At 60.9% G+C, this 15,609-nt stretch overlaps 2 protein-coding genes across 5 annotated transcripts; one reads left to right on the top strand and one right to left on the bottom strand.

Annotated features, from left to right (window-relative positions):
* Nucleotides 1-386: 386 nt before the first annotated feature.
* PLEKHN1 (pleckstrin homology domain containing N1) lies at nt 387-8,133 on the top strand. Of its 2 annotated transcripts, XM_059875784.1 has the most exons (16): nt 387-500; nt 599-698; nt 3,512-3,658; nt 3,747-3,827; nt 3,928-4,000; nt 4,302-4,429; nt 4,535-4,630; nt 4,742-4,822; nt 5,566-5,641; nt 5,761-5,909; nt 6,032-6,181; nt 6,316-6,456; nt 6,626-6,757; nt 6,920-7,129; nt 7,403-7,451; nt 7,534-8,133. In XM_059875784.1, exons 1-16 carry the CDS (start codon nt 418-420, stop codon nt 7,647-7,649), a joined length of 1,812 nt encoding a protein of 603 aa, XP_059731767.1. In that variant the 5' UTR covers nt 387-417; the 3' UTR covers nt 7,650-8,133. The 2 variants fall into 2 exon arrangements, with proteins under 2 accessions (XP_059731767.1, XP_059731768.1); XM_059875785.1 differs by lacking the exon at nt 7,403-7,451.
* PERM1 (PPARGC1 and ESRR induced regulator, muscle 1) lies at nt 8,113-13,726 on the bottom strand. Of its 3 annotated transcripts, none has more exons than XM_005217090.5 (4): nt 13,649-13,726; nt 10,107-12,710; nt 9,466-9,591; nt 8,113-9,203 (listed from the first exon to the last, which is right to left on the bottom strand). In XM_005217090.5, exons 2-4 carry the CDS (start codon nt 12,568-12,570, stop codon nt 9,088-9,090), a joined length of 2,706 nt encoding a protein of 901 aa, XP_005217147.1. In that variant the 5' UTR covers nt 12,571-12,710; nt 13,649-13,726; the 3' UTR covers nt 8,113-9,087. The 3 variants fall into 3 exon arrangements, with proteins under 3 accessions (XP_005217147.1, NP_001091517.1, XP_015330635.1); NM_001098048.1 differs by having other exon boundaries at nt 10,107-12,705; nt 13,649-13,716; XM_015475149.3 differs by having other exon boundaries at nt 10,107-13,726.
* Between the last annotated feature and the right edge of the window lie 1,883 nt (nt 13,727-15,609).

Below are 15,609 nucleotides of genomic sequence, written 5' to 3'. Positions count from 1 at the left end.
GGCTGGCATTTACGTGGAAACAGGATGTGCGCTCACATGTCTGGAGAGGGGTCGCTGGGCTCAGGGAGCTCCATTCTGGCCCTCCTACCCTAGGCAACCTCCAGTCTGATGCAATGGCCTTTGAGCCCCTGTACAGAATGGGGGCTCTTGACTGGGCTGTGAGCTGGGGAATCTCTCCTCCCCTTCCCCTACCCCCAGGCTGGCTGATGTGTGGAGGACCCTGGGAAGGGAGCTGAAAGGCTCAGCTCAGCCTCTGGTAGGGGCCAGTTCCCTCCCAGAAAGACTCCGCCTCCCCAGCCCTTAGGTGCAGGGCTGGCTGGCCCAGAGCCCCGCCCCAGGAGGTGGGGCAGGAGGCTGGGGAGAGAAGGACCCAGACCTGTCGACCTGCTCTACTCAGGTCAGCTGCCACTGCCACCCATGGGGAACAGCCACTGCGTCCCTCAGGCCCCTAGGAGGCTCCGGGCCTCCTTTTCCAGAAAGCCCTCGCTGAAGGGAAATAGGTGAGGGGGGCGGGGTATGGCCATGGCCGCTTGGTCACAGGGTCTCCCTCGATCTGCCTCAGGGGCCAGGCTGTGAGCCCCCCCTCCCTTGTCCCCAGAGAGGACGGCGCACGGAAGCTGGCTGGCCTGTTTGGCACTGAGGCTGGTGCGGACCGGGACACCACTGCTGACAAGATCTTCCACTACATCCCAGGGACGGTGAGCGACTGACGGTAGCGTGCCCTGGCTTGGAGGGGTGTGGTAGCGGTGGTCTGCGTGTGACTGCCTGTGTGTCCCATCTGTACTGGGCCCAGGGTCTTCCCTGTCAGCCTCAAGAGAGTCAAGCCCAGAGCACAGCGAGGAAGTAGGTGCAGCCCCGCCCTGGGGAGCTCATAGGCCGAAAGTCTGAGCGGAGAGTGAAACTGAGACCCGGCACTGAGTCAGTGGGGCGGCAGGGCGGGGCCTCCGTGCCCAGCCACGTGCCAGCCCTGCCCAGGGCCCTGGTATCCAGCCCCCACCCCGCGCCCTGGTGCAGGACAGCGTGCCTGGGCATGTTGAAGCTGGACAAGCACGTGTGTCTCTGCTGCCGTGTGGGCATGGGTGTCAGGCGAGCGCTGGGGCTGTGAACCACCCCCCATCACTGTTGCTCCAAGAAAGTAAGGTGCTTCTTGTACTCAGCGAGCCAGTCTCTCTACTACCCTTGGCCCTGGTTTCTCCAAGAGACACCCCTTGGGGTCCACCACTATGTCATCCTGTACCCCCACGCCACACAGCAAGGAGGGCTCCCAAGCATATGCTGGGCCACCTTTGAGCTGAATACCTGCTGACCAAGGGGGAGAGACACCTGCCCTTTAACCCGGCGCAGCCTCCAAGGGTTGGAGTGAGGCTCTGCTGTGTGCAAAGGCCCTGGCGTGTGAGGGAAATGAGCCTCTAGGCTATTGCCCCAGGAACAACATCTGTGATTGTGCGGGGAGCACTGACCAGCACCCATCCTCACAGCTGCTGGTGTCGGCTCCCAGGCAACCTTTCCAAGTGTTCCTGTCAGACTGGGAAGCCCGGGCCTGTCCCCTCTCCTGCTCCCTGGGGTTCCCTGGGGTTCCCTGGGCTCCCTGTGCTACCTTCAGAAACCAGCTACCTCAGAGAAGCGGACAGGGCACTTCTGTCAAGGCCCTCCCTGGCCAGAATCCCTCCATGTGGCCACATCTCAGACCTCAGTTGCCTCCGTGCAGGTCCAGGGCATACCATGTGGTCCCGGTGGTCCTCTTGCCAGGACATGGCAGCTGGAGAGGGAACTCGGCTTGCTGAACCTCGGTGGGTGGGGCCAGGGGAGGAGCCAGCACTCCCTTTCCCTGTCAGGGGGTGGGCCCTGCCCGGACGTGGGAGCCTGCCCCACAAGGGCCCCAAGCCTGAGCCCAGGCCACGGGCCAGCTGTGTGGCCCTTCCTGCTCCGTGGCCTATTTTTCATGGGTCCCATCCCAGCATCGTCCGCACTGGGTGTGGGTGCAGGAGGCCCCACCCAGAGGCAGAGAGGCCCGGAAGCTCTGAGTCTGTCTGTTCACATTCCTGGGCTTGCCCAAGGGGTGGCTCAGCTTGGCCAAGGCACAGCAGCCCCTGCCAGCTCCCCAGTGTGCCCTGATCCTCAGACTTCAGCCCCTCCAGCCCTAGTTGGGCACCTGTCCTGATCTGGCTCCCATTCTGATCATCAAAGCCCTGCTTATAGAGGATTCTCTGTTTGAGAGTCAGCTGTTGGTGGGCACTGATCCTCCCTCCCTTCAGCAGACAGGCACTGAAGCCCTAGTACACCGAGGGCTTACACCCAGTGCACCAGTACTGTCCTAGGTCCTGGCCCAGCAAAGGGGCCAATAGACAAGGGCCCTGTTCCCATGTCATTCGCATCCATGACAAAGCCAGATGACAAGATAAAGAAGGAAAAGACAGCACATCAGATGTGGCTGGCACCAAGGTGAAATGCAAAGGAGGACCAATGGGCAGGGGCCAGTGAGGCTGGAGCGTCGGAAGGGCACCGGACAGGAGCTCAAGAGAAGGAGTCTGAGCCGAGTGCTGGACTAAGTGAGAAGGGGCTGGGCTGAGTGCTGCAGTCAGAGAGGGCAGCAGGAGCAAAGATCCTGAGATAAGTAGATGCCTGAAGTGAGGGGAGAGGACCCCTTGGCCATTGCCAGGACCTTGGCCTCTGCTGAGAGGGAGATGGGGGCATGTGGCAGTGTGGCGCTTAACAGGCTGTGATGAGAATACTTACACCAGGCAAACTGGAAAATACTGCAAATCGGCACCCCCCTTCTCGGTTTGTTGTTGTTCAGTCACTCAGTTGTGTCGAACTCTTTGTGACCCCATGGATCCTAACCTTTCTCCGTAGAGCCAGGTTTTAAGCCAGTACCAACTGACGCTGAGGTGTGGGAGGGTTTTGAGCATCCTGTCACTCAAACACCTGAAAACCCCTCTGACCAACAGGATTTGGAAGGTTGAGTAACCAAAATAGGACTTCCCTGGTGGCTCAGCAGTAAAGAATTCACCTGCAATGCAGGAGCTGCAGGAGATGCGGGTTGGATCCCTGGGTTGGGAAGATCCCCTGGAGGAGGGCATGGCAACCCACTCTAGTATTCTTGCCGGGAGAATCCCATGGACAGAGGAGCCTGGAGGGCTACAATCCATAGGGTAACAAAGAGTCAGACATGACTGAAGGGACTTTAAACAGCACAGTAACCAAAATAAGGGAACACAGTTAGGAAACAGTGAAGCTAAGAGTTGAATTTCTGATGAGTTGAAAGGTTGCTGGTCCATCACTAGACCACAGAGTTCTGTGACCAGCAGAGGCTGTGTGTGTGTGTGTGTGTGTGTGTGTGTGTGTGTGTGTGTGTTCTGCACTGTTGTCACGTGAAGAGACTGTGTGTGTACAGGGCTCTGTACATAAGTGATGCTGTACGTGTGTTCTTAACCTATGTATGGTGAGACTGGGGGCCAAGGCCACTGGTCACCATTCAGGCCCCCTCTCCTGAGCTCTTCCCCCACCCTAGAACATCCCAGGTTTGCAGAGCCAGCAAGAAATCCTGGAGCAGCCTTTCCTGAGTGTGTTCAAGGAGGGGCGGCGAAGGGCAGCAGTGAGGAGTCTGGGCAGCGTTGTGCACTATGCCAAGGTCCAGCTGCGTTTCCAGCACAGCCAGGTGGGGGCTGGGCTGGGGGGGCATGCTTAGGGGGGCCACCCTGGACCCTGCCCCCAAGTCCTCAGACGCTGGCCCCTCTCTCCCCTAGAATGTCAGTGACTGCTACCTGGAGCTGTTCCCCTCCCACCTCTACTTCCAGGCCCATGGTCCCGAAGGACTCACTTTCCAGGTGTGGTGAGATGGGCAGAGGGAGGTGCTGAGGAAGCGGGAGAGCAGAGCTGTGGGAGGCAGAGGGGCCCTAGCCCTTCTCTCCCTCTATGCTCTGGCAGGGGCTGTTACCACTGATGGAGCTGAGTGTCTGCCCCCTCGAGGGGTCTAGAGAGCACGCCTTCCAGATCACAGGTGTGTGGGAGCACGGGTGGGGCTGCCTGTGCTGACCTTGCCCTCAGGACAAGGCGACAGCACTAAGGCTGCTCACTGAGCCTGGCTGTTGACCCGGCCTGGGACCTTGGCGGAACTCTGAGCACGTTGAAGGGTCCTGACTTTTCCTCTGATGGGCACACGTTCAGTGCCAGGCTGGGGTGGAGGACAGCAGACTGAGGGCCTCCAGAGCTGTGCATGTGGTCATCAGTGGCTTCTGCCAACCCTTGAGGGACCTCTCCTGTGGGCCTCTGGCCTAGCCCACTCTGTCCCTCCCCCGCAGGCCCGCTGCCCGCCCCACTTCTCGTGCTCTGCCCCAGCCAGGCCGAGCTGGGCCGCTGGCTCTACCACCTGGAGAAGCAGATAGCCCTCGTGGGAGGGGTGCCTCGCTGCCCCCCAGAGCCCCTGCAGGTCAGTGCTGGGAACCCTGCACCCCTTTCCCTTCCCCTCCTCCACCTGCCCCTGACCCTTTCCTCCCAAGGCCCCACTGAGGACGCGCTCCCCTGCACTCTGCAGCACAGGCTGACCCGGCTGCGGACAGCATCAGGCCGCCAGGTGATGGGCAGTGCCATCTGTGCCTCAAGGGTCAAGCTGCAGCATCTGCCCTCACAGGTGGGGGCACAGAGGTGGGAGGAGGTGGGAGCGGGGTACGGGCTCCAGGTGGGGCCAGGCCCTGGGTGCATGCCAGCGGAGACCCCACTCCACCCTGTGACCTCCCTGCAGGAGCAGTGGGACCGCCTCCTTGTCCTGTACCCAACCTCCCTGGCCATCTTCTCCGAGGAAGCAGATGGGCTTTGCTTTAAGGTGGGTCCCTCCCCACTGCAGACCCGCCCCAGGGAGGCGCCCTGCACATGGGGGTGGGAGGGGGCAACGGCTCAGGAGGAACCTGTATGTCGGGGCCTGCTGGGACAGGTGGCCCCACCCACCCAGCCTGCTGTCCTGGTCAGTCTGGTCTCAGCCTATCATGGGCAAGGACGGTGGGCACCTTGCCTCAGCACCCTGTATCATGCTAGCAAGTCCACAGCCACCAGCAGGCCAGTCACCTGGGGGTGGCATGGGGCACAGTGCTCCTGGAAGGTGCCTGTACCTCTGAACAGGCATCTTCCTGGTGCCTGAAGGTTGTGTGTGTGTGTGTGTGTATGTGTGTGTGTGTGCGTGTGTGGGTGTAGGCATGGGCGTGAGGGTCCATCCTGTGCATCAGGGTACCTCCTACACTGGGGGTGATCATGGCCTTCAGCCATCGAGAAACGCAGGGGTCTTCCTCGTGATCCCTTCCCACCCACCCCCATCTTAATGGGTGGCCCAGGGGACCAGTCCCTGACCAGTCCTGAGTCAGACATTGGCTGGAGAAAGCCCCACCTGGAGCCCAGGTGAAGACACCCCTCTAGAACGGACAGGATGTGCCTGGCCTCCCTCAAGATGTTGGCCTCAGCCCTGCTTTGCCCTCTGCCTGGCATCCACGTGCCCACCCAACTCAGGAGGGCTCACTGAGGTGGTGGTCAGGGATTGTTCCCTGACTCAGGCCCTGTCCCCCTGATGCCCTGCAGGGGGAGCTCCCGCTCAGCGCCATCCACATCAACCTGGAAGAGAGGGAGAAGCAGATTCGCTCTTTCCTGATTGAAGGTGGGTGGGAGCCAGGCCTGGGAGAGGGGCTGTGGCCCTGGGTGGGCACCTAGCTCTGCGCTGGGGCCTTGCAGGGAGCACCCTGCCTGCAAGGCCCCCTCACAGCATCCGTGCACCAGGCCGTCTCATCAACACCATCCGTGTGGTGTGTGCCAGCTACGAGGACTATAGCCACTGGCTGCTCTGCCTGCAGACAGTCTGCCAGGAGGACAGGGCCTCCCCACCACTCGGCCCTGAGAGCCTCCCAGGGCTGCGGGCGCCCACACAGGTAAGGAGTCAGCAGGGCAGGTGCTGCTGGGCCATGGTAAAACAGACAGGTGGGCCTGGGCACGGGGAGGTGGGGAGGGTTCCTGCCACCTGGCTCACCTTTACCCCTTGCCGGCTGCCCAGGTTGTGGCCAGTGGCCGAGGCTCGCTCTCCTCTGATGCACGGACCAGCTGGGACTCAGGGTGCCCGGCGCCCGCCTCCACTTGCACCAGCCACTCCCTCCCTGAGTCCTCAGCACCATCCACTGCAGGCTGCCCGGCCCGGCCCCCACTGGTGAGTATCTGAGGGGGGTGGACCCCATGGCATACTTGCCTGGTTCCTCAGGGGAAGGGACTCTGTGTAGCTTCAGACCGTTGTATGGGGAGAGGGCCCCAGGAAACCTTCTGGAAGGTCTTTGGTTCCCACAGGAGCAAGCCAACCCTGGCTGCACCAGCATCGGCGGGCACAGGGCAAAGCTGAGACGGGGCGGCAGCAGCCGATCACCCAGGAACAAGGCCCGGGCTGAGAGGCCTGGCCCAGCCGCCCTGCTACACCTGGACCTGACCAAGGTGGGCCAGCACGTTGACCCCGGCTCTAGGCATGACCCTCCGCTCCCTCCCACCCTCCACCTCCCTGGCCTCCTCAGTCCTGAAACCACCAGAGGCCCCTTGCACAGAGAGGGAAGGGCTTGGCCGCTTCCAGCCCCAGGAAGCTGTGTCTCCTGTCTCTTGCCTACAGTTGAGCCTAGACGGCGGCACTGAGGCTCCAGACCATTCTCTGGAGACACCCCACTCCCCGCTCTATGCTGACCCCTACACACCACCTGCCACTTCCCACCGCAAGATCACAGATGTCCAGAACCTGGATGAGGTCAGTCCCCTGCTAGGTGACAGAAAGAGCTGGTGTGCCCACAGCCTAAGGCTGAGAGGGTACCCGAAGCCTGAGGTCTGCTCAGGCCACTGTGGGTGACTGAGGGGGTTTCTGGGGCAGGGGCCTCTCAGGGGGCCTCGGTCACCAGTGCTCTCCCGACAGTTCCTCAGTGCGATGCAGAGCACGCTTGGACCTGAGCCCTCCAGCCCGTTCTGCTCAATCCCCGTGTCTGAGCCTGTCTCTGACTCCAGCTGTGGACTCTCCGGCCCCCACTTACTCTCTGAGAAGGCAGTCCCGCGGGCCCGAGCCTCTCGGCACCATCGTGCCTCCATCAAGGGCTGGGGGCCCCGGCCCCCAGACTCCCCTCAGCTTGTGAGTATCAGCCCCCACCCCGGGCAAGGGGTTCTGTTGGGGAGAGGAAATCACGTGGGGCCTTCTGGGACCCTGAGGGAGCAGGAGAGATGGAAACAGGGGAAGAGGGGGGTGAGTGGAAACCAGGGAATGGGCTTGGTGGCAGGAAGGGAGCAGTGGGGAGGGAGGGGGCCAAGAGGAAAAGGAAGGGGTGGGGTCAGGCAGATTCGTGGACTGGTCTCCAAGCTCCCTTTCCTGGGGCCCATCTCTCAGACCTGTGGTTGGGGTCCCCAGGTCTCCCCTGAGAAAGAAGCTTCGCCCGACCCCTCACCACCTCCCCCAGGTGAGTGAGGGCCCTGCCCCTTTCTGGGAGAGTTTGGGGTGTCACCTCCTGAAGACACATGCATGTCCGCTCTCCCCACCAGATGGCGTCCCCCGCCCGGGCTATGGCAGCAGCCAGGACAAAGCTCTGTCACCTTCCCAGCGGCGGGGGCCTCGAGGAGCACCAGAGCCTGAACAGGGGCTCATCCAGTGGATCTGATGGCCCCTAGCAGCTGCTGCTGGGGACCACCTGCCTGCATCGACCCTGGAGGAGGGGCCGCAACAGGACCTGGGGCTTGTCTGTGGGGCCACAGGCAGTGTCGAGACCGGGTCTGACCCCGGCAGGTGGAGGGAGCCTCAAGAACCCTGAGTTACCCTGGGCCCTGGACACCTTGGCCAAGGTGACTGGACACCCAAAGGGCCCACACCTCAGCCTGCCTCTCAGGAAGGAATGAGGGAGGGGACTTGGGGTAGCGGCTTCACCTGGGAGAAGGAGGATGGCACAAGCATAACGATCAGAGGGCTGAGTAAGTCAGGTTAGCGAGGGCCAGAGTATGTGAAACCAGAGAGCACAAGAGTCGGAGGTCAGTGAGGTCTGAGACATGATGAGCAGAGGGAAGAGGGTGGCCTGGGCGTGTGTGAGTAGGATGAACTGGTCGGGAGAAACTGGAAGAGACCAAACAGGAAGGAAAGAGGAGGTTTTATTGGTGCTGTGTGTCCATGCGTCCTGTCCTCAGCAGCCAGTAGTCCCCTGCGTCCTGGGGACCCTGCATGTGCTGCTTCCAGGGCTGGACACCCACCCAAGCACCCCTTGCTCCACCACTGCCTGCGCCCTGCCCACTTTCCTGTCCCATCTCCAGCTCCTCTCAGCCCTGGGCAAAGCCAGGTGTCCAGTTCCTCCACCAGATACCCTTGCCTTCCATCTCTGCAGCCCCTCCAGGGCGCCCCAGAGGCCGGGCTCCAGGCCCTGCCTACGGACCCCTACCCCTCTGGGTACCTGCTCACCGTCTCAGGCAGGAACCAAGGAGGCCTTGACCAGACCTTTGGGGTTCCGGGGTCAGAGAAGCCTCAGAGGCCTCCACCGGTCCAGCCTCTTGTAAACAGGGCAGAGGCTGGGACACTGCCCACCCTCCAGCCTCGAGGCCCTCTGCCTCCTTGCTCTTGCTCCCTGCCCCGATCTCCTGCTGGGGCCTTGCTGCTGCTCTGAACCCCTCTAACTTCCACTGTCCTGTTGTGGCCCTCCCTCCAGAAGCATAACCACATAGGATGAGGATTCCAGTTAATTCCGGTTTCAGATAAACCACAAACAGTTCCTTAGTGTAAGTGGGTCTCATCCTGAGTGTCTGAGATTCAAGTTTCATTGGACTACCTGTGTTTTTTATTGCTAACCTGGCCACCTTACTAACCAGCTTCCTGCTCGGTCCCTACCTACCCAGCCTTCCAGAATCTCCCCGCTCCCAAGTGTGGAGCACAGCCTTGGCCTCAGCCACTGGTCAGACCCTCAGTGGAGTCCAGGGGAGCCGGGACCAAGGACGCAGTCTCCTTCTTGGACACTGCAGAACACAAAGAGTCAGAGGGCAAGGCCTGAGGGCAGCGCCTTGTCCTGAGCACCTGTGGACATTTCCTTGTCCTGCGTCTTCCTGGGCCAAGCCTGGGTCCTAGGGGCTGGGGCTGGAGCTGGGGCTGGGGCTGCGACTGCGGCTGTGGCGCCCCCGCTCCACCTGCCGGCGGAAATATCGGATGGCAGAGATGGTGCCAATGTTGGCCAGCAGAACTGCAAGAGAAGCACAGACCTCCTGAGTGCCGGCTCTGTTCTGGCCTTGTCACCACCTTCCATCCACACAGGCTGACTCTCAAAGGACAAGGGCAGGCTGGCAGAGAGAGGGTGGGTCTGCAACGCAGGAAATCAGTCAGCAGAGAAACCCACACCTCCACATGGGCCTCTCATCCCTGCTAGCCCAGAAGCTGGGACTGGACACCACTCCCCCTCCACTGGACTTCTGAACACCAGCCCACCCCACCCCGGCCCCACAAACCTGTCTTCCAGGCATCTGGGGCATGCAGGTCTGATGTTCTCACAGCCCAGGTAGCAAAGGCTACGAACACCATGCACATGTCTTTCTGGCTGAAGGTGAACGAGGTGAGGGGACCCCGGGGTGCCACTGGGGAAGAGAAGCATGGCCTGAGCTCCTGCTGCCTGACTCAGACACACCTGCCCTGGTCACGTCTATCCTGAGTCACGTCCTTCCTATGACACCTCTGTCCCAAGACCCAGGGTAGCGTGTGGCATAGTTGAGTCAGGCCAACTTGGGCGAGTGCATCCGGGGCACTGTTTCCTGGTTTGTAAAATATCTTCTAGAAGGAATGTGAGCCTTACCTGCAGGCAGTGCAGACTGAGCTGGGGATGCCCCAAGTTGTCTGGGGCTGAACACAAGGTGACAGCCACTGTGGAGCCACCCCCTGCCTGGCTGGGGCTGCCCCACCTGGACTGTCTCCTGGGAGTCGGGGAGGAGGCAGGGGGAGGGGCCCTTCCTGAGCAGATCACCCCTGAGGCCCGCCCACCAGCTCACAACCCAGGATCCTGGCCTGTCCCTCCCCCGATGGCCCTCTTGGCTGAACTCCCTGGACAGTGTGTTCCCAGGTCCTAGACAGACCAGGAGGCCCCCGCAACACACACCTGCTTCCCTGATGGCCAGGGTGAGCTGTTCCACTGTGGCTGGGCTAGACTCCGGTGGGGCGCCAGTTCCCACTCCCCAGAGGACTGACCTGGAGGGCTCTGTGGCCTGCATCTGGAGAAGGGCGGCTGGCCCCAGTGTGCCCCCTGACCTGTCCTCCTCGAGGAAGTGTTCATAGGCCTCAGGGATGGAGATTGGCATGGGGTCTCCAGGTGGAGGGGCCGGCACAGACCCAGCCTTTAGGAGTGGGGCCTGGGAGCGGCCCTCCTGGTGCCTCGACCTCTGGATTTGGCTCTCTTGGAAGAAGAACTCACACACATCCGGCCACTGGACTTCGGCTGGAGCCTGGGCAGCCTCTGCTGCCCCCTCAGCCTCTTCGTCCTCCTCCTCAATGGTGTCACAAAAGAAGAAGTCATAGGCTTCCGGGAGGGTCACTGCAAAGCAGCTCCTGCGCCCTGGCCCCATGGAGGCAGAGGGGGCAGGGGGAGGCAGGTGCTTCAGAATCCGAGGCTGGGGGCTCCGGGGCCCAACTGCCACAGAGTCCCAGGCTCCAGAACCTCTGTGGCCCCCAGATGCCATCCTGGGGGCTGTGGCCGGAGAGAGTGGGCCTGAGACCTCTCCTGACCCTGGCTCTTCGGAGCTGGGCATGGCCATAGAGAATCGCACTTTCTTCTTCTTGGGTGCTTGGATGGGGCCTAGAGGGGGCTCCCCAGTGTGGTGTCCAGGGGCATCTGTTGAGGGCTCCCCTCTGGGGTTCTGTTGGTGCCCCTCTAGAGACCGAACAGGGCTCAAACCCAGCTTGGCCACAGGAACAACCTCTGCTTCCACCATGTCAGGCCCAGCCTGGGGTGTGGGAGCAGGTGGTGTAGACACACCCACATCAGACCCAGCCTCGAGCACAAGGTGAGGCAGGGCTGTGCATGGTACAGCCTTTGAGGCAGGCATAGATGAATCCACCTCTGGCTGGACCACTGGGCCTGGCATAAGCTGGTCCACATCTAGTCTAGGCTTGAAGGTGGGTGTGGACTGAGGCTCATTGGGTTGAGTGTTGAAGGCGGGTGTAGACTGAGGTTCATCAGGTTGAGGCTTGAAGGCAGGTGTAGACTGAGGCTCATTGGGTTGAGGACTGAAGGCGGGTGTGGACTGAGGCTCATTGGGTTGAACGTTGAAGGCGGGTGTAGACTGAGGTTCATCAGGTTGAGGCTTGAAGGCAGGTGTAGACTGAGGCTCATCGGGTTGAGGACTGAAGGCGAGTGTGGACTGAGGCTCATTGGGTTGAGCGTTGAAGGCGGATGTAGACTGAGGTTCATCAGGTTGAGGCTTGAAGGCAGGTGTAGACTGAGGCTCATCGGGTTGAGGACTGAAGGTGGGTGTGGACTGAGGCTCATTGGGTTGAGCGTTGAAGGCGGATGTAGACTGAGATTCATCGGGTTGAGGCTTGAAGGCGGGTGTAGACTGAGGTTCATCAGGTTGAGGCTTGAAGGCAGGTGTAGACTGAGGCTTATCGGGTTGAGGTTCAGAGGCAGGTGTGGATAGAGCCACATCTGACTTAATCGTGACGTCTAGAGGAGCCCCTGGGTCAGACGTGGACGCAGCGCACGGGTCAGCTCTGGGGCTCATTCCAAGTCGATCTGTTCCCTGCTCAGTAGTAGAGACAGATGTAGACAGATCCACACCTGGCCCTTGTCCGGCCACCTGCTCGGGGGCTCCTGCAGACTCTGGCCCAGTTCCTGCTGTCTGCTTTGCTGCTCCTGCTGGGAGACCCTTCCCCCTGGACCCAGCAGGGCCGAAGCTGTCCTCAGGTTTGGCCTCTGTGAGCAGTGGGGAGTCCAGCTGGGTGGGAGCAGGGCCTGGGCCGCCCGAACGCCCACCTGCTTTGGTGCCTGCAGTGCGCCTCTTCTTTCGGCCAGGGCTTCTTGGCGGGGCTCCAGGGCTGCCAGGGGACCTCTGGGGGGCAGCACTGTGGACAGGGGACTCAGGACTCCCAGCGGGCTCACCAGTGGGAGTAGGGGCAGGGCCCCGGGGGGCTGGCCCCCGCAGAAGCCTCTGCATCTCGTCTCTGGAAGACACTGGCCCCGGGAGGGATGAGCCCTGGACGAGAGGGGTGGCACCAGGGCTGAGGGACAGCCGAGCTTCTGACTGTGCGGACGTGCTGGGCGTCTGCTGACCCGCCTCTGGGGCCAGCATGGGTTCATGCCAAGACCTGCTGACCAGCTGCCGGGTGGCGGCCTTGTCCTCCTCCTCAAAGCTGGGCCAGCTACTTCCTCCAGGAGTCAGTTGCCCCTCGAGAAAGGGTGAGGGTCCTGGGGGGCTGCTGCCCCTGCTGTCCCTTTGGTCAGTGTCGCTAGACAAGGGTTCATCCCCAGAGGCCAGGCCGGCCTGCAGGAGGCCACACTCTTCGGCAGCGGCTGAGAACTCAGCCCAGTCCTGGTCGCTCAGCTGGACGCTGTACTGGAAGTTCTCCATTCTGGGTCAGCAGAGGCACGTGAGCCACAGACCAGGTTCTTCACAGACCCAGGCCTGGGGCCCCGGCCCGCACTCACTGCCACCACCCCACCTGCCCCCTTGGGTTTCCCTGGCCCAGAGGCCAGCCCTCCATTTCTGTCCTGAAAGAGAGCAGAACAGAGTCCAGAGAGAAGCTGTGCTGCTTCCTGGAGTTGGAGCATCCAAAACTCCTGCCTTCCCTGCTTCCCAATTGAGCGCAAATGGTAACATTAAAAGGACATGTTGCTACAATCCTGCATTCGAGCCAGTGAAGTTCACTAAAACACAGGGCTCCTCACCCCCAGGAGAAGTTTCCCTCCTCAAGGTGTGTTTTTTCTGTTCAGCTGAGGCAGCCTCCAGCTTTCCTGCAGAGCTGCTAGTACAAAGGCCAACTCGACACAGCAAAGCCCATTTCAAGGACCACCCACTAGGGTTCAGTTCACCTGAGTGATAGTTCTGGAGTGTCCCAATGTGCCCCAGGTGGCAGCTGGCCACGGGGGGAAGGGCCGTGGTGTCCAGCAGGTGACCAGTCTTTAGGGATGACCTTCCACCAGCCTTGGCTGGGACAGGCTGCCGGGCTTCTTCTGAGCCTACCAAGGTCACACCAATGCTGCCAGACCCCACTCAGGGTTCATCAGGGAGAGCCTGGCTCTGCCCCTGCCTGGGCAGGAGGTCCCAGAACAGAATGAGCCTCCTGGTTCCCACCAGCCCCCTAGGGCCACCGTCAGAGTCTGTGCCCCTGACCCAGACCTGCCCAGCTGACAAAGCCCTCCTCCCTGCGTCTCACTGAACCAAGGCAACCCTTCTTGGTTGGGAGCCCCTAACCTCTCAGCCCCCGATGGGGGGTTGCCCTTTGGCCCTTGGTCAGGTACCGCTGGACCCAGGGAGTGGGAGGCTATTGGCCAGAACAGTCCTGCGATGGAGGTGCCTTGAGACCAGGCACCATGGCTTCCTGACCCGTTGCCCCTTGTCCTCCTCTCTGGTCCTAGGGAAGGCCCCTGTAGGGGCTGTCCCCTTTGGTACCCCTTAGGGTGGAAATGAGGGGCTGACAGTACTGTACCTGGGACCCCACAGCCAGCCGGGGCAGCGGAGCTGGGCGTCCGAGCTGCCTGTCCCAGAGCGGCATGGTGCAGGGCTCACCACACAGGCCCCACCCCCATTGCCAAAAATACCACAGCTTCATGGTCACATGTCTCCTGCCAGGCAGCGTAGTCCAGGCCACAAATAGATGGCATTTGAGGGGCTTCCAGCTACGTGAGGGATGCCTTCCTGGTCAGGTCAAATGCTGGTCAGAGAATGCTGACCAACAGTCTTGCCCGCAGGGGCCTCCCTTTCCCAAACTGAAGGCCACTCTGCAGTTCATCTTGGCTGAAGGCTGCTTTCTCCTCCTAAAGTGGCCCCACCCACTGTGAAAATTCAGACCCCTGCTCCTCCTGCTTCTTCACCTGCTGGCAGCCCCCCAAGACCAATCCAAATGCTTCTGGGTCTTAGGGCTTTACCCTGATGCCTTTGGGGAACAGAGGGAGTGAGAAAGTGATGAACCCCGAAATGAGGGTCCTGGAATGTTCCTAGAGGTCATTTGGACATGGCCACCGCTGACCTGGGTCAGGGCTTGCCCTCTGGTGTGGCCCGTCCCCTGGCAATGTCGTGAACCTGCCCGGTTGGGCTTTCAGTAGAACACCCACATGGGAGTGGTTGCAAGCGGTCGGGGAGAGCCAGTCACTCCTGCCAGCATCTCTCCTGACCTAGGCTCCTGCAGGCAAAGCCCAAGATGGGGGTGGCAAGCAGGCTGTCCCTCCAGGAACGGGGGTCTGGTGCTGCCACCCGCAGGTCACCAGGAGGAGTGGGCAGGAGACATGGCTTCTGGGAACAACAGCCCCTTGCAGGCACCACCCTGCCCAGCCCTCTGAGTCCGTCCTGAGAGAGGTGCCAGGAGGACCCTCTTTCACTGTTGAGTTTGGTAAGATATAGAGAGGGTGAGTGTCCGTAACCACACTTATTTACTAACTGTGGTTAGTAAGTGGCGAACCTGGGCCCTAAAGGCCCTGCTCAGAGCCATCCTGCCTCAAGGCTAGTGTAGCCTATCCCCAGGCAGGTACAGTGACACACACCCCTCCTGCTGGGGGACAGAGGAGGGAGTGGGGGGGTCGGACAGTAACCATCTAGACAGGTAAATGGGATCATTTCTGACAGCAACACATCATAAGAAGGACCTAGAGTGGAGAGGAGGGGGCCCTCTGAGGAGCGTCTGCGGGTGGAGGGGGAGAGGGGGGAGAGGGGGTGTGGGGACCATGAGGACTGAAGCTTTCAGTGAAGGAGACCAAGACACCCAGGAAGAACAAAGTCAGGTGGCATCCGCAGATGCCCTGGCCGCCCCGGGTGGGTGAGCCTGGCCCGGGGTGTTTCCTCATCACTGAATGTGGAGAAAACCCAGGTTACCCTCCTGTGTCTCTCCTGTGAGACTGCTCACACAGAACACTGCTCTGCGCGGTGTCCCAAGGATGAAAGAACAGATAAAAAACCAAGGAGGGTCTTGGAATGCAGGAACGGACAGGCCTTTATCATCTTTCCCTCCCCCATGTAGTAACTATTAACGAATTTCAGGTCCTCCTGAGGCCCTAACGACTCCATTTGCCTCATCCAATCAGCAAATGACCCACAAGACCCCTATCCTGCTCCTTGAACCTTGGCTATAAAAATGGACTAAGGACCCCTGTTCAACATCATCTCTCCCTTGAGCCAGGCCGCTGTTCTAACAGCATCTCCCACTCTAATAAACTTTATTCTCCTCTCATTCTGCCTCATGTCTGGAAATTCTCCCGTGCACAGACCACGACACTCTGGTCACCAAAAGTGGTGGGGGAGGTTCCTACGCCAGGCAATTTGGCGACACCAGCTGGATGTCCCACAGGTTAATTCAATTCTGATAGTATCTGGAGACTCTTGGGTAGGGGGCTCAGTCCCACAGACTGCTCTCAACTTCAGGTGCCAATGGCAAAGAGTGGTCCCCAAGTCACCCGC

This window comes from Bos taurus, chromosome 16 (assembly GCF_002263795.3).
Source record: "Bos taurus isolate L1 Dominette 01449 registration number 42190680 breed Hereford chromosome 16, ARS-UCD2.0, whole genome shotgun sequence".
NCBI lineage: Eukaryota > Metazoa > Chordata > Mammalia > Artiodactyla > Bovidae > Bos > Bos taurus.
This window is presented reverse-complemented; position numbering and strand designations above follow the sequence as displayed.